At 36.5% G+C, this 24,626-nt stretch overlaps 1 protein-coding gene across 1 annotated transcript in view; it reads right to left on the reverse strand.

The window, feature by feature from the left end:
• Positions 1-24,626, reverse strand: part of prkci (protein kinase C, iota) — a 39,219-nt gene that overhangs the window by 11,903 nt on the left and 2,690 nt on the right. Inside the window, exons 2-9 of the mRNA XM_028472814.1 lie at positions 15,104-15,225; positions 8,737-8,826; positions 5,208-5,258; positions 4,016-4,101; positions 3,696-3,833; positions 3,534-3,588; positions 2,049-2,104; positions 975-1,151 (exon numbers count right to left, since the gene is read on the reverse strand). Coding sequence (XP_028328615.1) covers positions 975-1,151; positions 2,049-2,104; positions 3,534-3,588; positions 3,696-3,833; positions 4,016-4,101; positions 5,208-5,258; positions 8,737-8,826; positions 15,104-15,225 — 775 coding nt within the window. The remainder of the gene's footprint in view (positions 1-974; positions 1,152-2,048; positions 2,105-3,533; positions 3,589-3,695; positions 3,834-4,015; positions 4,102-5,207; positions 5,259-8,736; positions 8,827-15,103; positions 15,226-24,626) is intronic.

Below are 24,626 nucleotides of genomic sequence, written 5' to 3' on the forward strand. Positions count from 1 at the left end.
ATGTGTTCAAGCAGATCAATTTTGGATGACATGATGGTTTATCTACACTTACCAGGAGAGACTGGTGGATGAGAAGAGGCCTATGAGCCAAACACTAATTATCTAAAACAATGTACACAAGGTGGATACCACCTGTTCCATCAGGAAAACATTCACCATGGAGTGAAAGCTAGTTATTATCGATAGTGCTAATTATATTAAAATGGAGATGGTGAAGTGATGAATGAAGATATGAACAAGTTATACATTTCCAATAATGATGAGACTATGTCCTTTTTAACACTGAGAACACTTTTGCAGCAGACATTCATTTTCAGATTCAACCAATTCAAAGCTTTATTTAATTAAAATGAAATGACATTTGAAGTTGTACAGCTTCTGAATAGAGCTACATTAAGCAGAGTACACATAAAAGATGGTGAAAAATGTTGTGTTTAATCTTAAATGACTTTGAACTTTCACAGTGTAGATTGAATGTTTTTTTTTTTTTATATACGTTTCTAATTACAGTAAAAAATAGCATGGTGGTTTAATGAAGGTAAATTAAATTCAATATAAAGCCATGTCCATATTTGTCAGTCTAGGGTTTCCATACATCAAATGACAGTAAAGAGTAATGCCATATATCAAAAGTTTCCAATTCCTAGGTTACAGACCCAAGAGAGAGCTTGTGCTTATATTTTGAAGTAGACACATTTATCTTGCAAAAAGCCAACAGTATTTAAACCCATAACACGTGATGGTGCTAATTTTGTAGCAATTTCTTTACAAAGCACATGAATCTGACTTTGTGAACATTTTTTGAGGATAAAAATTACTGCCTCCCTTTTGTTATTTAGTTGCTTCAAAAAAAAATATTGAAATTAGAAGCATTTACTTTAATCTCTTGCAAGTTATATTTATAATCCTGTTCATTAAATTCCACATTGTGGGGTTGGTCAGCCATGTGAAAATAGTACACAAGTATTGCTTACCTCATCATCATTGACCAGTTCCTTTTTCACAACCTTCATGGCATAAATGCGCTCCGTCTTCTTCAGCTGCACCAGTAACACTTTGGCGTAGCTGCCTCTGCCGATCACTCTCAGCAGGTCGAAATCTGCTAGGCCCAAGCTGGAGGGTGATTTCCCAGTGTGACTACTGCTGCGCGCCTGGGGATGCAAAGCATTAAAATCCATGATAACAAATAAACAACATTATGTGATGACTGTGAAGCAATATCTTGAACAACGACAAAATCAGTCACTCTTTTCTCCATGCTTCTGTGGTTAAACTACTGGCAAAGCAGGTCATTTAGTTTGTGATTTCCTATGGGTGAGTTCATACATGAGAGTGTCACAGCATTAAATAACGAGGAGAAATGTAAGCAATGGGTTTCTGTTCCGCTTACATTAAACATACTTTATAATCTAGGACAACAGATCAGTAAACTTGACTCCGTCTTCATCGTTTCCTCACCGATCTTCCCTCTCTGCCTGTAATCTGTTGTGTAGTGAACCATTTCGACTACCTATCCATCTAACCTCCCGTCTCGTGACAAGTCCAATCCCCAGAGTCAGACAAAGGAGGAGTAGATAAGATCATGTGGCGTAGCCTCTTTTATATCTGTCTATCTGTGTTCACCTCTATCAATTTTTGTCCATCTCCAGCTTTTTTTAGCCAGCAATCCACCCGACTGTGCACCAAACTCCACAACCCCGGCCATTAATCAGCCTCTGGTGTTTAGAGCCGAGATAAAAGGTTACTTTATTAGCTCCACCAAAGGAAATCAATACCTGTGGTACTGCAAGGAGGGCCTACGTCTGCACGCTCGCTGTATCACACATGCAACAGCAGTTTAGGTTAGAAGAAAAATCAACTGGAATGCACGCAGATAAATAAACTGGTAAACAAACATGAATCCAATTACAGGCTCATTTAACATTTTTTTTTGCTTCTCACATAACTAAAGCCATATAATCTCTCAGTATCAAACTCACACAGTTCCATCTCAAAAACACAGGCTCACAGACACCTAACGATAGTGTTTGAAATCATTTCTCTCTCACCTCCTTCTCTTCTCCGTCATAAGTCAAGCTTTCTCTGGAGTCTTTATTCTGAGGGCCTGTGAAGAGGGGGGGGGGGTGCAGCAGAGTGACAGACAGACAGAAGGTGAGGGGGAGGTGGGAGAAGGAAACCAAACGAGCAGAGATCAGAGAGAGGAGAGGGGAGAAAATAGGTGAGAGACGTTTTACACGCTCTGCTCGCAGCTCTGCGTGCCTGACTTTTCTTTCTTCTTGGTTAGAGCAGAAGACGAGAAACTCTTAGATATGAATGTGAACAAAACAGAATGTTTATTATGTTTTATTTATAAATATGGAAAAGGAGTTCCTGTCTCACAATGGGAACATTTTCTTCTTGTTGATTCTTGACAGTTGCACAGTTCATAGTACAATTAGGTTATTGCATTTACTGTGAACATTTGTGCAGCAGTATCTATTTCAAGCATAAAACTTAATTACCTGTTAGAATTTTGTATAAAACAAACTCTGTTGCATATTATTTGAGCCAGGGTACATTTTTCAGTGACAATTATGTCTTCAATTATCTATGTTCAAATACAATTAGTGACCAGCCTTTTTTCCAACTACAATTGAATTACAATAATTTTTATCCTCAGAAAGTCAATTACAATTACATTCTCAATTGCAATTAATCACAATTACTGAGCCTTTAGTAAATAACCTAATAAAAGTGAACCTTCCTCTTGCGTTAGCTTTCTGTTAGAATCACATATGATAACGGGTCCTAAATCAGATGTAAAATACATTAAAAAAAATATTATCTATCATCTAATTTGTTTCTCCTGCTTACATTATTAGGCTTCCTAATCAATGAAAATATAGATTTAAATATTTATGGTGTGGGTGTCTTACCCCTAGATTTATTTATTTTTTTAAATGGTAAAATGTGGAAATGAAATGAAACGTATTTTAATAATTATTAACTACATATGTATAGAACTGTACAACAGTTCCACAATTTTGCGTTAAATTAGAATTGACAATTTTTATAGAATTTTCATGGCAAGTACAAAGTAAATTATCTGAACTCAATTACAATTCATCAGCAACAAACCATTTAAATTACAATTACAATTATAATGACGCCAAAATTGTAATTAATTATTCAACTACAATTACAATTGACCCGATTTGAGCTCTGAGCTACCTTATTGGACTGTAGTCTGTGCTAATGTTCAGCAACTGATGTTTATCTCTAATACCACTGTGTTCATAAGGCAAAAATAATCAATCCTATGCAGTTTAACATTTTGTTATTGTGATAATAAGTTACTAATTTGTTACAAACTCTGTTACAAAGACCTTATAGAAGTTCAGAGCTCGTGGTTTTGCGTTTCATTGCAAAGTCAAGTACATGGAAACCGATTCAAACGGCTTTTCCAACCCTCAGCAAATCTATTTATTCTGTGCAAAGCGTGAGCCTGTTAATGACTTTGACTTTCTGAGTACCTTTAGTAAACAATTTGTTACCTGGCTGTTCAGTGGTGTCTAATTGACTGGATGGTGGGCCAGGCATTAGTGGTTCCTGGAGAAAACAACATTTCAGCGTTAAACATAATCAGCTTTGAAACAGAGAGCGATTTTTTGGTAATGATTTACTTTATGATGTCAAGATTGTCAACAGGCTCTCACATTGATCATTGGTCTGCCGCACTCCACTGTGACCAGTTTATGGCACTTCTTATGCACTAGCAGCTTGCAGTTGATGCATTTGTAACCTTGTCTTCCCAGACCCCAGATTCGGTCTGTACAGATGGCACAATGTGCTCGCTGCTCAGACAAAGAAATTCATCTTAAAACACACTTCTTCCAAACCCATTCATTTTTAACAAACAGCAACAATCCAATGAACACAATTTGATACACAAAGCCCACAAATCTGTAAACACTGTGAGAAATTACACATGTTTTGTTGAGTTGTATGAAATGTAGCCATACAAAAAAACTCTCACCCTGTTAAAACGTTTTGCCTGGAAAGCATGACCACTGGCATAGTAAAGCTTTCTCCAGCGCCGTGCTCCTCGACGGTATATCGATTCTGTTGACAAAAGAACAATATTCATATTTCTCCCTAAATCTCAACAACTTCAATGAGTAGAATACAAGTTTAGGACCGGCAGGGTTTACCACAGCTGCTATTGGGTCCATGCAAAGCGTACACACAACATCACAACATGCACAGACTTAAGCTCCACATCCATCTGTTCCACTTGATTTCTAAATTGATCTGGGAGTTACAGATGGTGAGATAGAAAAGAAGTCCTTCGATCAATGCGTGCCCAGTCGAAAGCTTTACACCATTTTTAATATAACCAGCCAGTGGATTTCCCACTTGGATCAAAGTACAATATATGAATCTTAATAGTATTTGTATAGTTCTTTTTTTTATTTTAATCAAGATCTTTTTAAGATTGATTGACTTCTGCCTTTTTTCTCTCTCTTGAGAAACCATAATTTCCATTTATGATAGGACTGTAGAAAATCCAAATCCTTGATGCATGTCCTAGTTCAGTGGTTCCCAACTGTTTTTGGATCGTGACCCCATCTTTATCTCACAAATTTCTGGCGACCCCAAAGAATATTTTCTATAATTACTTTTTGATCATGTCTGTTATACTATGTAACAAATAGACCAGGATTAGTGCAAGATACACCAGCTCAGATAATTTTATACTGTATTTTCTTGTGTTTTTTCTATGTTTATATATACAGTTGTTTAAAATTGTGTTGTGTTTTCATTTGTAAAATTCTAATTAAATTTCTAATTAAAAATGTATTTTAATCTGTAATTATTTTTTAACACATTCCAGGTGACCCCATTTAAATTTCAGGCAACCCCACACAGGTTCACGACCCCAAGGTTGAAAAAAAAAAAAACTGTCCTAGTTCATAGTAGTTTACAGTAGGTAAAATATGTCAAAAATAATGACATCAGGGTGGTACATAACAATAAATGTAAATGTTTCCCATATGCAAAAAATGCAATTATTTTAATGAAATTATTTCATTGTTATTATTATAAGGACATTTTTAAATGTTTTTGTTCAGCTCATGTTTTACAAAAAGAAAAGTCATTGTACAACATGTTCTATATACATTTATTAGATTTTGAACAGACCAATGGCGATAAAATGTTGAACTTACTGTCTTCTCCTGGACATGGCATGCCTGGTTTCTCTGGTACACATGGAAACACTGGGAAATAAATAAATAACGTGTTATTAGAAAATGGTCAAAGAAAAGATGACCACATTTTATATGAAACATTTCCTCTTTTTGCACCACATCAGTTAGGAAAAGCTCACACCCTGGAGCACGATTAGATTTCTCCCATGCTATTTTATGTTGGTGTTGGCGTGGTGCAACAAAGTGTGAGAACAGACGCAATTTTACTAGACCCGATCAGAAAAAAGCACACAGATCAAGCACAACCTGGGGCAGTGTAAGTCAGAGGCAAGTTGTAAGTTGTAGCCGACGAACTCATTAGCGAGTGGCCCCCTGCATCCCCCTGTAGCACCGTCACATCACCACCCCCTGCTCTACTTCATTCACCCTTTGCTTCCTTGTTGGCATCCATTGCACTGTTGACCTGTCACCTCCGATTTGATTAAAAGTTTACATTAAGCAGAGTCAGCGTCTCTGCTCCCCTGATGTTACATGCTTCAATGTACACAAAGCTTGTCAATCAAAAACACCAAATAACTAGACATATACACAACAATCATCCCCACATTTCAGCATCAGCCCTGACCCCTGAATTCATTCAGTTTCCCAAGTGTTTGTCAAGTCTGTTAGGCTTAGGGGCCCCCAGTCAGACATCAAAAGTGGAAGTAATATTGTTTTCCCAGGTCAGTGATGCATTAATCATATGTTTGGATGTGTAATAATAATTGCTACATTCATTCATTCATAAGACAATGGCACAGATTTTAAACTGAAGGTCTGGAAAAAGTGTATAAATAATTTCGTTTTTACTAGAGCTTTGAATATTATCACATTCATTTTTGTGCTATTTTATCCACGTTAAAGGGATCCTCCACTGTTTTTAGTGCAAATGTGGCCTAAGAACTTTGAAATGTCCTTATTAGAAGATCTATGCCTAACAAAATGCATTATTTTGCACATTTGTTTTCAACAAACTGTTGAAGACACAAACCCAGAGGATAGAAGTCCTTTTTGGTGGCAGTCCTTCAATGTCTGTGATTTACTCTCTAACATCAGCCACCAGCTGAGCATTGTTTAAGGGAGAGTAAAGGTCTCTTAGGAGAGCTCTTCTTCTCTGCTTCATTGTCTCCTATCAAACTGCAGAGTTGGAACCGTCACCCCTTGCGGTCATAGATTCTGTTTTTATCCTCTTTCCGTAAACAAAAGAGGTTTACATCAACATCTTTAACTCTTCCTGATTATTTAGAGCAGGGCACACTAACCTTTCTGAAACTGTGAGCCACTTCATAGGTACTCTATCTGATTTTAGATGGCACTTATTGATGACTAGAGCTCCTGAGGGCACCTCACATGGTCCATGAGGGCTACCTGGTGCCTGTGGGCACTATGTTGGGGACCCCTGATTTGGAGCAACCAAAAGCAGCACAAGTTTGCATTTTGACCAAAAAAGCTGCTAAATGACCTAAAAAGCAGGCTGAATGCTTCACTCTAATAGAAAACAATGGGATGTTTACAGGCGAATGGGGCTGGTTTCTAAACTGTAAAGTAGTCCCATTTTTAAAAGTTATTGAATGACTATGGTGCAAAATAATGCATTTTGTTAGGCATAGATCTTCTAATAAGGAAATTTTAAAGTTTTAAGTCCACATTTGTAAAAAAAAAAAACAGTGGAGGATCCCTTTATATTTGTTGATCGTTACAAAGCAATGCACACCAAGTTGGGAGATATACTGGAGTGCTCCAGCAGGGGTCTCTGCTGCTGTCAATGAGCAGTGGGCCAATGGTAAGACAAGCTACACACAAAGTTACAGAGGCTGTGGCTAAATGGGAGCTATAAAGGGCTGTCCTGTTAATGTGGTGGAGGATTCAGGACTAATCTAAGGTAATTGGAGCAGTTTCGGGAGCACTCAGCTCATTATTTACCAATGAGGAAGCACTGAATGTAGCCTTAACATCATGTGACCACTGCATCTATGTATGCAATGACAGCTGTCTGTGTCTGCAGCTGTTTGCTTTGACTGTGGTTGAATCTATAGAGCGTCACTGTGCACAAGCCTGTATGCAATGCTTTCAGCCTGTTAATAATAATAACAGGAATAGTGGCACAATACTGTATTTATTTATACGATAAATCGTAATTTTCCTCCAGTATTATGAACAGACTGCTGTGCCTCAGCAGCTGGCTGAATTTAAAAAAGCAATAGTTTGTGTCAGAAATCAAACAGATTTGAATGTTTGATTTATTCAGCAGTTCTCACATATTGAGAATTTCATAAATCTTTAAGTTAAATTCTTTGAGCACTTTTTACACCTTTTTTAAAGGATTATCTAGGTTATTTTTATGAAGTAAGTAATATTTTTGCCAGTAATAGTCTAGCTTTTAACAAAGTCAAAGGATTTGAAGTGACACATTTCACTTGAATAAATTACTGGTTTTTAGAATAAATGTACAATTTTTGTGCTATAGCTTGATCTAGTGCATCATAGACAAAAATCACAAGTTGTGCTCAATAGTTATTAATTATGGTCATATTTCCAATAATTCCTTAAATATTTTAAATAATGGATTCTCAATTAAGTTTTTAATTTAAGGTTAACCAAATTAGAAAATGTACCATTTGTAGACATTATTGTGAAGTTTTGCTGGACATGAAGGAAATAATATCTGGCAGGTTTGAGCATTAGATTAAGTACAAAAAGTGCTGATGGAGTCAATGTGTAGAATAAACTTTATAGATTACAATCAAAGGAGCCATGAAATATTTGATGCATAACAATTCCATATAAAATATGAATACAGATCAGCCTGAATAACCAGTAGATTGTAGTGACAGCACATTGACAAAAATGTGCAATGATGTGTCATAAATGATGCTCTACATTCTAGACTTCACAACAAAATGTAATCCCAGTAAAACTTAGTTTATTAGAAAAGACAGCAAATGTATAATAGCTTTAAACGAGCATTATCATTAACCTAGCATTGCAATTAGGAATGTACCGATACAACTTTTCCATTTCCGATATGATACCGATATTGCAGCCTTGCCTATCGGCCAATACCGATATTGATCCGATATCAGCATGACTCATACATACTTTTATTAATTTTTTTCTTTACTTATTTTGTAGTGTGTAATGTTAAAAAAGGCTTAATTCTACAATTCAATAAAATGAATAAAGAATGAATTGAAAAATAAAAATAAAAAACGAATTAAAAAAAAAAAAAATCAGAAATTTGCAAATTTGAATCTGATATCGGACTAATATCCGATATTGATATCGGATCGGGACACCCATAATTGAAATATCCTAGCAATAGCATTAATGTAAAATTAGCGTTAATGTAGCATTAGTATTGGCATTAACATTAGCCTAGCAATAACATTAACGTAACATTAGAATTAACATTAACTATTTTTTTGGTTATTAATGAAAGACAATATCCTCATTATTATTATTAATCACAAATCTCTACTAAATCGTGTGTGTGTGTGTCTGTCTTCACCGTGAATAATAAGCTCAGAGTCTTTGTTGAGCTCATAGAGGCGGAGAGCTTCTTCCAGTTCTAGCTGCGACGTCACTGTGCAGGGGTCACCTGGCAGAGCAGAAACCACATGTCACACAACTCATCTCATTCACATGCATATTGAAAACAAAGAAACAACAGTAACAAGGTGACGGTAGAATGCTGACACTGCTTTTACGCTGTCTGCTCTAAATCAGCTACATTTTAATCTAACAAATTCACCTCGTACATGTACATCCACATAGATACCTGCTTGGTATGCACACATGCACCTGCTTGTGCAGCATAATGACACAGAAAATCTCACAATACTGCAAATTGAAACCTTTTAAAAAAAAAAAAAAAAAAGCTAATTTATGAACATGTTAGCGCTCACTTGTATTTAAGGTAAAGCGATATGCAACCCATCACATGAACACACTGTAAATGATAAGTCTAAAGTTGAATAATAAAACTCACTAAATTGTGTATGAAATGTCTTTGATGTGATTTAAATTACCTTTGAGCCATCAAATAAATATAGCATGAGGGTAGCACCATTTTGGTGATTTCTGCCAATAAGCATAAGCATATCATGTTCTCAACATGTGAGGATTACTCTGTGTTTACGCTCCTATGGCGAGATAGTAGGAATGTGCATTGCCATGAATCTGACGATACGATACAACTCACAATTTGCATGTCATGATACAATATATCCTGATATATCCAGATACTTATCAATACGATTTACATAGCGATTAAGGGTGTGCGATCTGACGATATTAGATTGTGAAGGATTAAAACATGACGACAATCTTCCAAATCATAGAAATCGTAGAACCGTCTGTATTGCACATTTTGTCCCTTGCGGTGCCTTGTCTGTGGCCCTTACACAGCACATCCAAAGGTTTTTTTTCTCTGCCAAATCACACTTGCTAGTCAGGCTCATGTCAGCAGTACAGATACTCCGAAGAATTAATCAATAAGCACAGAAGTACGCTCCGCTAACACACCCTCTCTCCCCCTCCCTCCCAGTGCACGGACACACAGTTGGTTCTGCTTTTTCTGTGTTAGCGGCTGACTGTCGGATTCTCAGTGCAGTTCTTGTGTGTCCTCTGTAAAACTCCATCAGTTCTGAGTATTGGAAGCACTGAGAGAGGTTTGAGCAAACAGTGCATGTGTTTCTCTTTTGTAACAATTTTAACTTGTTGATCCACTGTGAAACAGCTCAGCTGATAATCTTAAAGGGGACCACATCCTGACTGTGGTTAAAAAATACTATCAGCAACTCAGAGCTTCCCTGAACGAAGCAACACGCATTTCCACCTTAACTAAGGAAATAGTCAAAAGTGGTGCTGCTAGTGATTAATAAAAGGTTCTTTGTGGCATTTTTATCCATGGACTTTAACCCATTATTGGTTTTCTTGTAAAATAAAAAAAAAAGTTTAACTTGCCTATCGCCATTTTGAGGAAAACTATTGAGATATGAATATTGGTGTATATTACCCTGGCCTAATGTAACCAAAGCAGTAACGATTTATCTTGTAAAGGATTTGATTGTCCAAACTGTGAGAAATGAGGGGTTCAAAACACTGCTTAAAGTAGGATTTTATTAATCCTATTTATTAGTGTGGTACCTAAAAAATAAATGGAAATCACTCGACTGATTACATACATTAAACATTTTTTTTTGAAAAGTACCCTGACGTAAATTAACTTTTATCCCTTTTTCCCCATTTAGGGCGATGATTTTAAGTAGTGCTGGGTATCGGATCAGTAATGATTTGTGTAGTTTTTTTGGCAGTTTAGACATGGTTTCAGGTGGTTTAGGCGGTGTTTAATGCAGCCAAGACGGGAGAGGGAAGGCGGTGCACCTAATAAGCGCTCCCCAGAAAACTTCCCCACCTCACGTTGGCACATTTCATGCTGATTCTGTCCATTTGATTCCGTCCGCAATTCCTTTAAGGATACTAATAACAATAAAAATAAATATAAAATAAATAACAAAATATCGATAGTGTGAATTGATAATGTACCGCTAGACGAAACCTCACGATATATCAACGTATCAATTGGTACACCAAATTACGCTCTCCTGCATGTGTCCACCTCAACAATTAATACCTCCACCTGCATTGAGTGAAAATCATATTTGTGAATATTCATTAAGGGTGTTCGATGAACCTTTTATAGGCACCACATGGACGGAGCAAGGTGTGTCCTTATGTGCAACAACTTTTGACTTGATTGTGATTTAAAACGCCCTCGTTTTAGGCTGCCTCTGAATAGTCCCTCCTCTCTCATTTACTATCCACTGTTCCTTCAACCCCCGGAAGTGTTTAAATGGTGGCGGTGATAAAGATCATTCAAGTTCTCTTTAAGCTCAGGAAAAGAGGCTAAATGCTTCCTTTTTTAGCTCCTTTAGCTTAGGAAACACTGATGCACCCTCTACCAAAGGAGACGAGAAAATGCTGACCTACAATTCCTTACGGTGACAACATTTAAAGAGACACCCGAATGTTGACAAAAACTCACAATGACTGACAAGGGACGGAGTCGGAGATTATGTAAGTTAACAATGCAATAATATGTTTGAACAACTTTAAATAATCTAAAACCCAAATCTTATTATTTGTAAGCCATATTATCATGTTTCTAATTCCCACAGCCAAAGGCTATATCAGTAAAAAGTGAATTACATACCATGTTTGACATTTAAAAACCCAACTTTGGTCTAATTGCAGATGTGATAAGAAATCCAATATATGAACTTCTAAGTAAACTCTGAATAAAGCGTGTGGGCGTACACAGGAGCGTGGGAGACTTCAACAGTCGATGGTGCCATTTTCAACAGCCTCCTTTTAATTGTATGTATCCATAACTCCCATTGATCAATGATTGAAATGCCACTAGTCTGACATGCCTCTCCTTATGTTGTTTTAATTAATAGGAAAAGTTCGGTGACAAGTAGCGTTTGAGGGGCGATGGTGGGAGCCTATACATTGATTCCCTTTTTGTTGTCACACCTTCAGATTCACAGTGACAAACTGGTGATGGTATAAATAGCAGCAAAAAAGGAAAACGTAAGCATAAATGTCAAGTATATAGAAAGTGATGTTTATCGATAAATACTGAGATTATATTATATGCTTGATTTACTTGCGTTAGGTTAAACGATCACCTGAAACATCTATTTTTGCATACAGTAAAATTTGCTCACATTATAAATTAGCCCCTAAGAGGGACCTTTTTATTGGAAGAAGAGGGAGGAAACAAGAGAACGAATACTCAACTGTCAATTAAAGAGATTCGTATCTACTGTACATTTACAAATACAAATTTTATATTTAAATTTTTTTAAAACTGTATTCATTTTGCACATTTAAAAAAAAGATTTTTATTTGTCATGTGCATGAACATGTAAATAACAACATAACGTCCCCAAGTTCCTCGTTAAGCCCTTAAAAAATAAGTTGATTAAAATAAATAGAAAAACACCAGTAATATAAATAGAATATATACAAAATATTACAAGGATATACAAAACAATAGTGACAATATCACAAAAATAAATATACAGTGCAGGACGTGGCAAAAAGCTCAAAGAGCTTAGTTATTATTCTTTTTCAAATTAAAACACCACATACATTTGCCAACAACAATATATTTCACTTTTTTCAAACATGAATCTAGTTTTTTTAAAAAGCTGTATGAAAATATCTGAGCTGGCACATAGTCACTTTGTATTTGTAACACAGTATAACAAAAATGATCATAAAACTAATTTTATGAGAAAGAAAGTCTTCGGGGTCACAACAAGAAAAAGGCTGGAACGGGAACCACTGATTTAATGCGTGCTTGTTTCATCATACAGTTTATACTCATGAGCTACGGCCTGAAATGTGTCACATGATATAAAACTAAAGTGAAACACACATTTCTAACTTCACATTTCACAGGCGTGTGAAGGTACTTTCCACAGTCAGAACAGTAAGAGAGTACCAGCTGAGGTTAAACACAGCTCACTTGGTCACAACCATCTCACACAAGCTAATAATTACTCCACTGTTTGTGGGTGGTCGCTGGTGGGAACTGCACTGAGTCTAACGAGTTTGGGCAGGCTGACCTTATTGTGAGAAAGGGTTATCGGACGGCTCCATCTTTTCTATGACACCTTTACTGCTGCCAGACTAACTGACTGACAGACTGCCTGACTGAAAGAGTTGGCGGGTGATTGAATGTAAGAGGTTGTACGCTCGCTGGACTGAGGAAAGGCTGAGCATTAAAGTCTGGTGAAAAGGTTGTGAGTGCTTTTGTGAGTGTGTTAACGCAGCAGATCAAACGCCAGCAAATAAAACTTCATACCTATTTCATACTGACAAGAAGTTGTTGTGTATACAATTACAATTGTATTGATATCATTATCGGCTAATATTGGCTTTAAAACTATTCCGATATAATAAACCGATAAAATAACTTAATAATAATTTGGTTGCTGTACTGTACCTAGGGTATTAAATTACAAAGGTCCCCAACTGTAACTGTAAACAAACAGAGCAAGCTGCGGAAACCAACTAGTGTGGGCATTTAGGAATCGAAAAAAAGAATTGAAATGCAAAAATCTTCGTAACGGTTCCGGAACTGAACGTTAGGAACCGGTTCTCGGTGCCCAACCCTAGTGCTTTATCGATTTAAATTGCGATTCTACAGTGACGATTATCACGACTTTTTCCTTATCCAAACACATACAGTAAATTAGAAATATGTCACAGTTCCAAAAAACAATGCACATCACATCACATTCAGTGATTTATTATTATTTATACTGAAATAAATAAAATAAAATGACAGGATAACGTTTGAGTGGAAAGCCTGATTTTATTAACTTCTTACATTCAGAAATGATCAGTGCACATTAGTCGTCATCATCTGTCATCAAAGTTACACTTGTTATTTACTATGTAGTGTGATCAAACTGTGGCTTTACATTGGACACAGTGTTAAAATAGTTGACCAGCATGGATATCATTCTGAGGTCTGTCAGAGTTTCATTTCACAAGCTGCAGCTGATGTGCGCAATGCTGCACACAGCTGATTTTCTCCGCAAAGCAGCAGCCACCATACTTCTGACATAATGCACGTAGCCACCTTGACTGGCTTCAATACCTGGATAAGTTTATTCAATATCCCATACAGGGTCTGTTGGTCTGCGGCCGGGTGTCTTATCTTGCTTGCTTTAGCTTTATGTCCGGATGGTGACGGAGGAGATGAGCAGTAATGTTCGTTGTGTTACACAACGCTACTTGTCCGGAGCAGAGTTTACTACAGCTTTGGTGATCTCTAAATCCGTTCTCCATGGAATCGATCAAAACTATGTCCATACTTTTGATGTGGTCACCCACAAAAATGTGAAGAAATGAGAAGAGTGTCAGCTCAAGCAAATCAGTCTGGCAGGCATTGGACTATGACGACGTTCTTTGCACTATGCACGTTGCTGATGCTAGGAAATAGTTACGTTTCATGAGTGTTTCGTAAAATTGCAGACAGAGAACAATATCAGTAAAATGATCTGAGAAAAGGACTGTTGGTTAATGGTCAGGTTTTTTTTCCCCAAGAGGCCAAAAATAAAGTAAAAACAAATGTAATAAAAAAAATTAAAAAATTAATTGGGATTTAGTATTTATTAGTACCATATTGAATTGCATCTTTTTTTACATTGCATTTATGACTTTGCTTTAAAGAAAAATATCAAGTGTCAAATTCATCCTTCACAGGGAAATAGAGAGGTTTAGACAACAGATTTAGGCTTGTAAATTATTTTTTTTTTGTGTTGAATTGTTTTGAATCGCATCATGAATCATATCAAACCAAATCGCATTGTATGAAATCAAATCATTATTGAATAACTTTGCATCTTGAACAGGGCTGAATCGTATTGTATCGTATCGCTGGCAGTGTATCGAGGTGTGTATCTAATCGGCCTCAGTGGTGGGGAGTTTCTACCACTCAAGTGCAAAATTTAAGTAGGTAAGTAGTTAGTAACTGTTTTAAGATAAGCTGCAAGTGTCTTTATTTATTTGTTAAAACACAATTTTGCCAATTATCTTTTTCCCATTTTGCACAAGAAATGATTACTGACGTCACATCATTTTCAGCTTCATCTTATGTCTGCGAGCAAACATGATAAAGTCTGCAGAATAATTCTGTATGTTAATTCCACTCCACAAAATAGATGACCTCTGCAATTGCAGTAGGTGTCGAGGAAAATATCGGGTTTGGTTATCGGCCAAAAATCCAATACCATGCATTCCTAGTGAATCAAACACAAAGTAAACAAAACAGCTGCAGCATCTGGAAAGCTTACCTTCCTCATCAATCCATTTCATAGTGAAGAGCTGGTCGTTGTCCATGGAGCACATATCCTTAACCTCTCCATACAGGCCCTCGTATGAGATCGATGGCTCAAAATGTGTAATCATGATGTCCCTGCACAAAGGAATAAAACAAACAGAACAAAAAACACACAATGCAATTAGTACAAAATCTCAAAAAAAAAAAAAAAAATCCAATATCCAATATATTTATTATTTTTAGCTTTTACAACACACAACAACACTAAATCTCATATTTTGTCGGGTCGGGGGGACATGAACCCCGACCCAGCAACTCGCCACAAGTTTTTGCCTTTTTTTAAGCTTACTTCTTTTTTTTTGGACATCTCTGATCTAGGTATATTGATCAGTAGGCTTGAATAAACAATAAAGTCACAAAACACTGGTACCTAAAACTGCTGGTATACGGCTCTAAAATGATAAACTAATAATTCAACAAAAATATATTTATTAAAGCGGCCAAAAAACAAAACAAAAAACATGCTAAATAATAATCATACATAACATTAAGAGTACTTTTAGAAAGTTAACAGATTAAAATCCAAATAAATAAATACTCATTCACTCTTACCAAGAAAACTACAATAAATATCATTAGTCAAGTCGCGTAATTTATTTATGCAAGAAAAGTTTCAAATTTTTCTATCATACAGTATGCTTCTAAATCTCGATCAATAACATTAATGTTTTTTTTAGTTTATTAGTATATATATATTTTTTTATAGGAGAATTAAGTTAAAAATGTATTCAGTTTGTTACATCAACGCAAAATATATAGTTTTCTAACCTAAATCAAAACATTCAATGGAGAAATTGTGTTAGAACATGTAATAGCTGTGAAATGAGCAAACATTCTAAAAATAACTGCTTAATGAAACGTGTAAGTGCCAGAGGCAGGAAGGATTATTTGTCAAAGAATTAGTCAACATACTGCACTCCTGCATTTGGTCATTCCTGTTGACACAGTAAAAAAAAAAATCTTGGAGCGAAACCAAATACTTGGTGGATAAAAGAGGTGAGTAAGTGCTCGTGTTGCCTCAATTACTGCTGCATGTGAGTCAGTCTTACAGTCTGTCACCTTTGAGTGCATTCACCAGTGCAGCATGATGGTGGGTATAAGTGAGAGAAAGAAAAAGAGAGAGAGAGAGAGAGGGAGGAAAAGAGAGGAAAAATACTGGGGTGACATGTAGGGAATGCTGTGTGGTCTTGAATTGTTTAAAATGCAGCCTGTGGTTAAAGCAATCTTACAAAGAAGAATAAACTGTAATCCCAGCTCTAACACTCTTTACAAAAAATGGCACAAACAAATTATTGGCAATCAGTATGATGAGATGAGATGTAGGCACCGACTATGGAGTCAAGATCGGAATAGGGGAATCATCTTTCCTTCATAATTTTATGGCATCAACAACATGTTTCATGTGGCCACGCTCCATCGAGTCCATGACAGGTAAAATGGGACACAGCTGGAGGCTAACACACTGTAACGCTATGTTTTACAATAGGTCTACAGGCGACAAACATCTGAGCTCTGAAATCAGGCATAAATGAGGTTCAGACAGATAAGAGTAAAAGTCAGGAGCGGGTCAAAAGAGAGGAAAAAGGACCTAAGATTTAAAGGGGAGTAACCTTGAGAGAGATGCACTGCCAGCCTAGGGGAGGGGGACGGTGACCCACAAGGACAACAACATCTTTTACTGCCATCATGTCAGATATAGAAGCAGTTTCTCATCAGTCTGAGAGCTTTTTTTGCAGGGCGATAAAACCCCAACAGTTGGTGGACACCGGTCCTCTTTCAAAGATGTCGACTGTGTCAGTGCAAGGTCAACATGGAGAGTCAGGAGTGGTGTTCATTCTATACTGTTCGCAAACACATAAATATACCAACAGACTTGATTCAGTGCCTACAAATTCAATCTCATGATCATGTGGAGCATCTGTGAGGAATAGTCATTGGCCACGTTTACATGAGAGCTTTATATCCCCTTTAATTCAGAATAAAAATTTAATCCTCTTCGAATAGATTAAAAATGACCTTGTAAACACCTAATTCCAAATAAAAATGACCATTCCGAATTGAACATAAATCTGCTGGTTTATTCTGGAATAATTATTTTATTCAGAATGATTTCATTCTGAATAATACATTCAGAATTAAAAAACATCATGTGGACATTGTGCTTTAGCACAGAAGGTAATAAATGCCTAGAGTGAAGAAAGAAAGCAAAAAACAAAATAAATCACACAAAAATGAGTTCTTAGATTTCTAATATCAATATCTTGTTCACACTGACGCCTCCCCCTCCTGCCTCTCACTAATTTATCACCCTCTTCTTTCTAATGTTAATCATTGCTTTCCCGCCTGTGTGCGCATGTTGCAAGTGCATGTGTGTGTGTATGTCGCACGCCATACCTGTAAACTATTAGTGCAGGTGACTGTATTTATTGCATGTAACTGTACATACCGAAAACTTTAGGAAATGTAGCACTGTACAAAACAAAGAGATACATGTGATGGAGACTGAAATTAAAATCATGAAATCTCTCTAGATGCAGTGAGATGGCATTTTTTTTTTTTGCCTGAGGCCTGGAGACAATGGTGGCACTGACAGCACTATTGATAAATGTGTACATGACAGTGTAAATCTGTAACATCTGTTTTATCGTTATCATTTAGAATAGTATTTGTTTGGATTCAACCAAGTGTAGATTAAAGCCTTCTATTATTTAAGTATTTGTATCAGTGTAAAACAAATGTGGCTCTGTGAGTATGAACTCAATAAAACTGCAGAAAACACCTCAGTTAATCTTTAATAATATGGTATGTTAGGTCACAATGAGTTTTCATGGCAGGTCATAAACTGAAATGAATCAGCTGTGTCTGTGCTGAAATGACAACCAAAAAAGTAGGGCTGATTAATCAGCCTATTGATGCACCTTTAATACTACATAGTGTAATTGATATATCATATTTTGTTTTAAATTTGACGGCTGATTTGATTTTCAGCTTGACGCTGGTCCCAATACGATTTTACATCCCACTCCCAATGCATCAGTATCAGGTTGAGTATGAGAAGTGTGTCCACCGACCCTAGATATAGTATGCATAGATATTCATCTCGTGCTCAATCTTTTCATATTATCTAATGTGAACGCACTAATACTCATTTTGATGTCAGACTGAGTAGTAAAAAAGTATATGATTTCAAACACAGCCATCTTCTTAGGTGAAATGTTTTTCTTTAGTTAAACATGGGAAAAAAATAAGTAAGCATAAATGTACTTGGTTACTGGTGTAACTGACAAAAACACAAGCTGCAGATTCCATTAAGTGACAAAAGCAGAAGAATTGTGCAGTGAGTAGCTGGGTGAGAAAGATGGAGGAAGACACATTCCTGTGCTTTCTTCTGTCCCACATTACAGTAGGCCTGAAACGATTCCTCGAATAACTCGAATAATTTGATTCCAAAAAAGCTTCGAGGCAAATTCTCTGCCTCGAGGCTTCGTCTAATCCATGTCACCAAAGTCCATATTACGGCTGCTTTGTACAGTCCCTGGCGGAATCATGTTTCACCTGGACGCGCATCATTTTCTCTCTGGCACGGGCAGAAGACGTGGACACCGGTGGAGTGCGAAACACAGAAAATGTCGAAAGTGTGGGACCCTACACATGGCAAGGCGGAGAACATAGTCCAGTGAAGATACTGTAAGACTGACCTAGCCTACCATAACAGTACTCCATGATGACGCGGCACCAGAAAAGAAAACATCCTCACATGAATGCCACTTCTGCAAGCGGACTCGGACTCAGAACCTCAACAAGGTAATGCATTTTAGCCTGTATTATGAGTTAATAGTGATGATAAGGCATAAGTAACAAGAGGGCAAATGCGCTAAAATCTCACTCGCATAACTTTCCTTTTCACCTCTCCATGTAGCTTGTGTCGCTACAGAAATACACACACACATACAAACACGTACACACCTAACCCTTTAAATGAGAATGATAAGTGGAATGTTGCTAAAAAACTAAACATTTATACAAAAAATACAACATAAATGTCCGAAACTACACCAAAAAGATACAAAAATACACAAAATGACTTCAGAATCACACTGAAAGGGCAACAAAAAACAATAAATATAAAAAATACATAAAAAGACAACAGAAAGACAAAAATACACATGACTCCAAAAAACATACAATACAGAAAATACACCAAAAGACCAAAGACCAAAAATATAAAAACGAGTTAAAAAAACAACAAACTAAACATTTATTCAAAAATGCTAAATAAATGCTAAATATGGTCAAAGCTGCATTCCTTAATATATAGATTTATTTAGAAGTGAGTTTATTGAATTTGTTGTACAAATCAATGTTTTTTTTTGTCACATGGACAGCTTTGTCCAGACACATCCCTCATGCAAGATGGAGGAAGCTGCAGGTCTTACCAGATGGATTATAGCAGTGGCTACACCTGTTTTGCTTTTTTTTTTTTTAAAAAATCATGAAAATTAAACCTAAGGAAATAGGTTGTATATTAGAAAAATGTTTTTGCCCTGGCATTTGTTTACTGTCAAGTTGAAGTTTTGAAAAACAATATTGAATTTGCTCATTTTAAGAGGTCTTTCATATTTCGTAACACACTATTGATATAGCTGTTTACAAACACAAAAGTGTAATTCATCCCATTACTTGATTAATCGATATTAATAAAAAATAAAAAAAATCGACAGGATACTCGATTACAAAAATATTCGATAGCTGCAGCACTACATTACAGCTAAATTAAAGGAGAAGTGAGTTAGTGGGGATCGTGAGTAGCTGCCTGTGCCCCTGATGTCTTCACTACTGAGGGTTGGACCGTACTGGCCCATCTGCCCAACATGGAGCCATTCGTCACTGTTGAGTGCTCAAGCAGGAAAAGAACTAGGGTGCCTCTGGGCATTTAGGAGCATACATGATCATCCATCTCTGTCTAAGCTGCCCTGTGTTGGATTGCACCAGCACCACCTTCACACGACCCACTGCCATGTACCCCAGGGAATCTCATACTGTACCACAAACGCATACAAAACTTTAAAAAAAAAAAAAAAAAAAAGGCCTTAATAGTCCCTTAAAATGAATCCTCTCTTTAATCACAGTCTGGTCAAGGAGAATGAAACACAGGAACCCAGGTCTAGACTGGAGCTTCATTTAGTCTCCTGGCCACATGACTCACCTGCAGCGCTGAGTAGGAGGGAGCCTTATTTCTCTCCACACAATAGCACCAACCAAACACGCGCCGACTGAGCCCGGGGACAAAGTCACCCGTAAAAAGAAGCAGATGCGTGCACACAAACACTTGAGCTGTATTATACACACCATGCAGGGTGTACCGAAGTAATGTGAATACTTCAGATACAGCAGAGGACCTTAACTGCTGGAAGTCAACATTTGTAAACATTTCCACACTTACGCTGACGATACACAGCTGTACATTTTCGTTCCTCCTGATGACACCAGTCCAATGGATGCTCTTTTAAACTGTATTTTAGATATCAAATCCTGGATGACAGAAAACTTTCTCAAGCTCAATCAGGACAAAACTGAAGTTTTAGTTCTCAGTCCTGAGGCCCAGAGAGAGAAACTTTTACCTAAACTTCAAACAACATCTTTGATTCCCTCTGAACAAGTTAAAAACCTGGGCATTATTTTAGACTCTGAGCTCAATTTTATCCCTCACATTAAAAATATAACAAAATTTGGTTTTTATCATTTGAAGAACATAGCCAGCGTCTGCCTCATTCTCTCTCAGGCCAACACAGAGACGCTATGCATGCTTTTATCACCAGTCGGATTGACTACTGTAATGCCCTGCTTTCTGGTATTCCCAAAAAGAAAAGTTTACAATTATTACAAAACTCAGCAGCAAGTGTCCTGACGAAGACCAGGAGGCAGGAACACATTACACCCTTTTAAAAATTGCTGCATTGGCTCCCTGTGTGTTTCAGGATCGATTTTAAGGTTTTCTTACTGGTTTTTAAGTGTCTTAATGGTCTTGGACCTTCTTACCTCTCAGAACTACTTTTACGATATGAGCCTCCTCAAACCTTGAGGTCCTGCCGGAGAACCTCAGGGCTGCAGAGAATATTCATGTTTTTAAAAACAGGCTCAAGACCCACTTTTTCAAAAGTGCTTTTAACTAATTATTTATTCATTTTTTTTATTGTTATCTTTTGTGGTTTTTATAGTTTTAGTAGTGTTAGGACTGTCCTCTTCTGTGTAGTTTTATGTTACCTTTTATTTTGTTCTTATAGTTTTAGGATTGTTCTCTTTTATGTTGTTTCAGATTACTATCTCAGTGTTTCCTCAGAAGGAGCCCTCTCCATTGAGGGCTATTGTGGGCCGTGGCTGCAGTGATGCTCTACCGTGGCCTTCAGAGTTAGCGAATAGCTTCTGCTGTTTTGCTGGACTGGGGGCTCTGTCTCAGCGGCCTGTGCCCGCGGTTTGTATCCTGCTCCTGGTGCAGACGGCTTATTGTGATATCTCCTTAACTAGATCCTCTGTGCCCAGCCATGTGCCACTGTCCTTATTTTAACCTGTGTGTCTGTGTGCGGTGGACAGGGTTTGAACAGGGTGGGTGTATTCTTAATTATGTAAAGTAACTTTGTTTACATTTGTGTATGAAAGGGGCTTTCTTATAAGTGAAAATTGATTGATTATCGTGAAGGTGTGTATAATGGGTGGGTGTAACTTAGCCATTTAGTGCTAAAGTAGCTTTCAGAGTCAATGTAAACAGCAGGATAAAGTGGTACATAGCAAGATTTGGCACAATGAAAGCTCTGGTAGCAGCGATGCAGATAGTAGCATCTTTGGTAAAAGAGCAAAAACTTCATTCATAAAGCAGAAATAGCTAAACTGCTCCATCAGGCCTGTGTAATCTTTGTTTCCAGCCAAACGACATGCCTCACAGAGGAATCCTGAGGTTGATCACACACACAGAAGAAGCTTTGTGTTGGATTGTGTTGATAACTCTGCCTTCAGTCTTCTACTTACTGCACAAAAACAGAGAACATTGTTTTTGTTCTTCAGGTGGAATGAACCACAATGCCACCAAATTACAGGCACGTGCAAAAAAACTCGGATGTAGAACATCAAATTCTACTGATCAACTGAAGCACAACGCAACCATTACCTGAGCTTTGCCGAAAGGAAGCAATAACATCAGAAGGCAGTTTTGAGTTTACGATAAAATGCTGGCTTCACGAGATTGATATGAAGGAATTTTTAAAAATCTTATTTATCGAAACAAAATTGATTTGGCTTTGAACATTGCACGAGCTTTAAGTTTTAAACAGAATAACAAAAAAAAAAAGAAGTAAAATAATCCAGAAAGTACTTTTTTAAAGTGCAGAAACTGAAAGTGCCACTGTCAAACTCATAAATAAAATAAATAAAATCTACATCATGGTTACTCAAATACAAATGTTAAATGTCCACAAAGAATCTTATTTTTTTAGGAGTCAAAGGTCAATGTAGTATAATTAGTCAAGTATAACATTGTTATGTAAAAAAAATAATAAAAAGTTATCCTTTTCATTTTAAACAAAAACTTAATAAAATAACATAAAATGCTAATTCCCTTAGGGCATAAACTCAAATAAATACTCAAATAAAACGAAACAATTAAAAATCTCTGCAAAGAAGAATTCAAAACAAGTAAATTATCATTATCAAGAGAGGGGTTAAGGAACCCTTTTCTTTTTAAATATCGACATACAGGGCCACAAGAAAGGAGAAGAAAAAAAACTGCATCGCTGGTCTCATCAATTCAGAAATTAACATGCTAAAATAAAACTAAATATGCCTTTCAGTTTAACAAAATATCCACACCTCCATTGAGATTATTTTGGTATCAAGATTTCAAGATGTCATATTGATAGTGTTTTGAATAAACCATTTACACTGTGTTAAACACTGTTGCTTAATGAGAGAAATGTCTGTTGCCAATATTTGGATCTTTGGCACAGATGGTTTAATGCCCAAGCGGAGACCCTGATGCAAGTGCTCATTTGAGTCGACTGTGGCACTTGTTTTTCATTGAATCTGGGCTCAGACTGACAGAATATTATCCATTAACAAACCATTTAAAAAAAAAAAAAACCTGTAACACAACATCTTTGGTCTTTTTCACCATGCACAAAATATCCAATTGACATCAGATAAATAGCTATAAAACAAACATAAATCTTAATAAGTTAATGCAAGTGGTATAACTGTTAGTTTTAACATTTCCTGTACAATCAGGTAACTGGCTCTAACCAACAGCAGTGTCGGTTCAAGTGGTCATGTGGTTTGGACAAAAGCAGCCTTAGCTAGCGGCTAGGCAAGACAATAAACCAGTGACAGGCTGAGACTGCAACAGACTGACACCAGTCTGCTGATGTAAGCACCAACAGACAGCAGACGTATAGAATGGACACTGTAAGAAGATAAGCTGAGTGGACTCCGCAATAGAGCAAGACCCCACCTGTAAAGTACCTAGTGGTATAATGTTTTAACTTCCATTTTAACCCTCGGGGCTCCTTAAAAAAAAAAAAAAAAAAATTATACATACACTCTTTGAGCTCAGGTACCAAAACGGTACCCTTCATAAAACTGTCATAATATGATTTGTTTCCACACCTGTTTATTCACATCAGCTCTTTTCAACAACTTCAGACCTAATTATACGAAAATATAAAGTGTTGCATTACATTGTTTATACATTTTATTTGTAAAGCCCTTTTTGTCATAAACCTCTGATGTTAACAGAAGTATTATTGTGTTATTATGGGGCTGTAAAAAGTGAAACGGTTGATTTAATTCATACATATCTGTTGCCAAAGCAAAACAATACATGAAAGTAATATATAAATTCTGCTCATTAGGCTGTTAGATGAAAACAATCCAGGAGACACAGTTCATAGTTTAAATATACTTCAGCAAAAGAATCATTATGATTTTTGTTTTTTTTAAACAACTGATTTTGTGATGTGCTTGTCTCTAAATGTGTCACAGAGGCATTACTGATACAGTGTACTGCTAGCTAAAAAATTCCATACTGCACCTGTAATTAAAGTTGAGGGCTATCTTTATTTATTTATATTAAATGAAAACTACAGTTTAAACTTAACATGTGTATAAAGTGAATGACTAAAGGGAGAAATATGAAGCTCTAGCCTCTCAGTTTCACTGGGTATATATTCAATCCCAATATGTAACAACAGCCCGAAATGTAACAAGACCTCAATTGTTAAAAAAAATAAAAATAAATAAAAATACATGTAATAAAAATAAATGTAATAACTGGTTAATAATGTAACTTTTTTCCCTTATCTTTATCTTATATATATGTATATAAATATAGGCAAAATATTTTTACATTTTGGGCTTGTTACATTATTGACCAATTGTAACATTTTGGGTTTTATTACATTTTTGGTAACATTTTACATTTTCTTTTCAAA

The sequence above is a fragment of the Gouania willdenowi genome, chromosome 17 (assembly GCF_900634775.1).
Source record: "Gouania willdenowi chromosome 17, fGouWil2.1, whole genome shotgun sequence".
Taxonomy (NCBI): Eukaryota; Metazoa; Chordata; class Actinopteri; order Blenniiformes; family Gobiesocidae; genus Gouania; species Gouania willdenowi.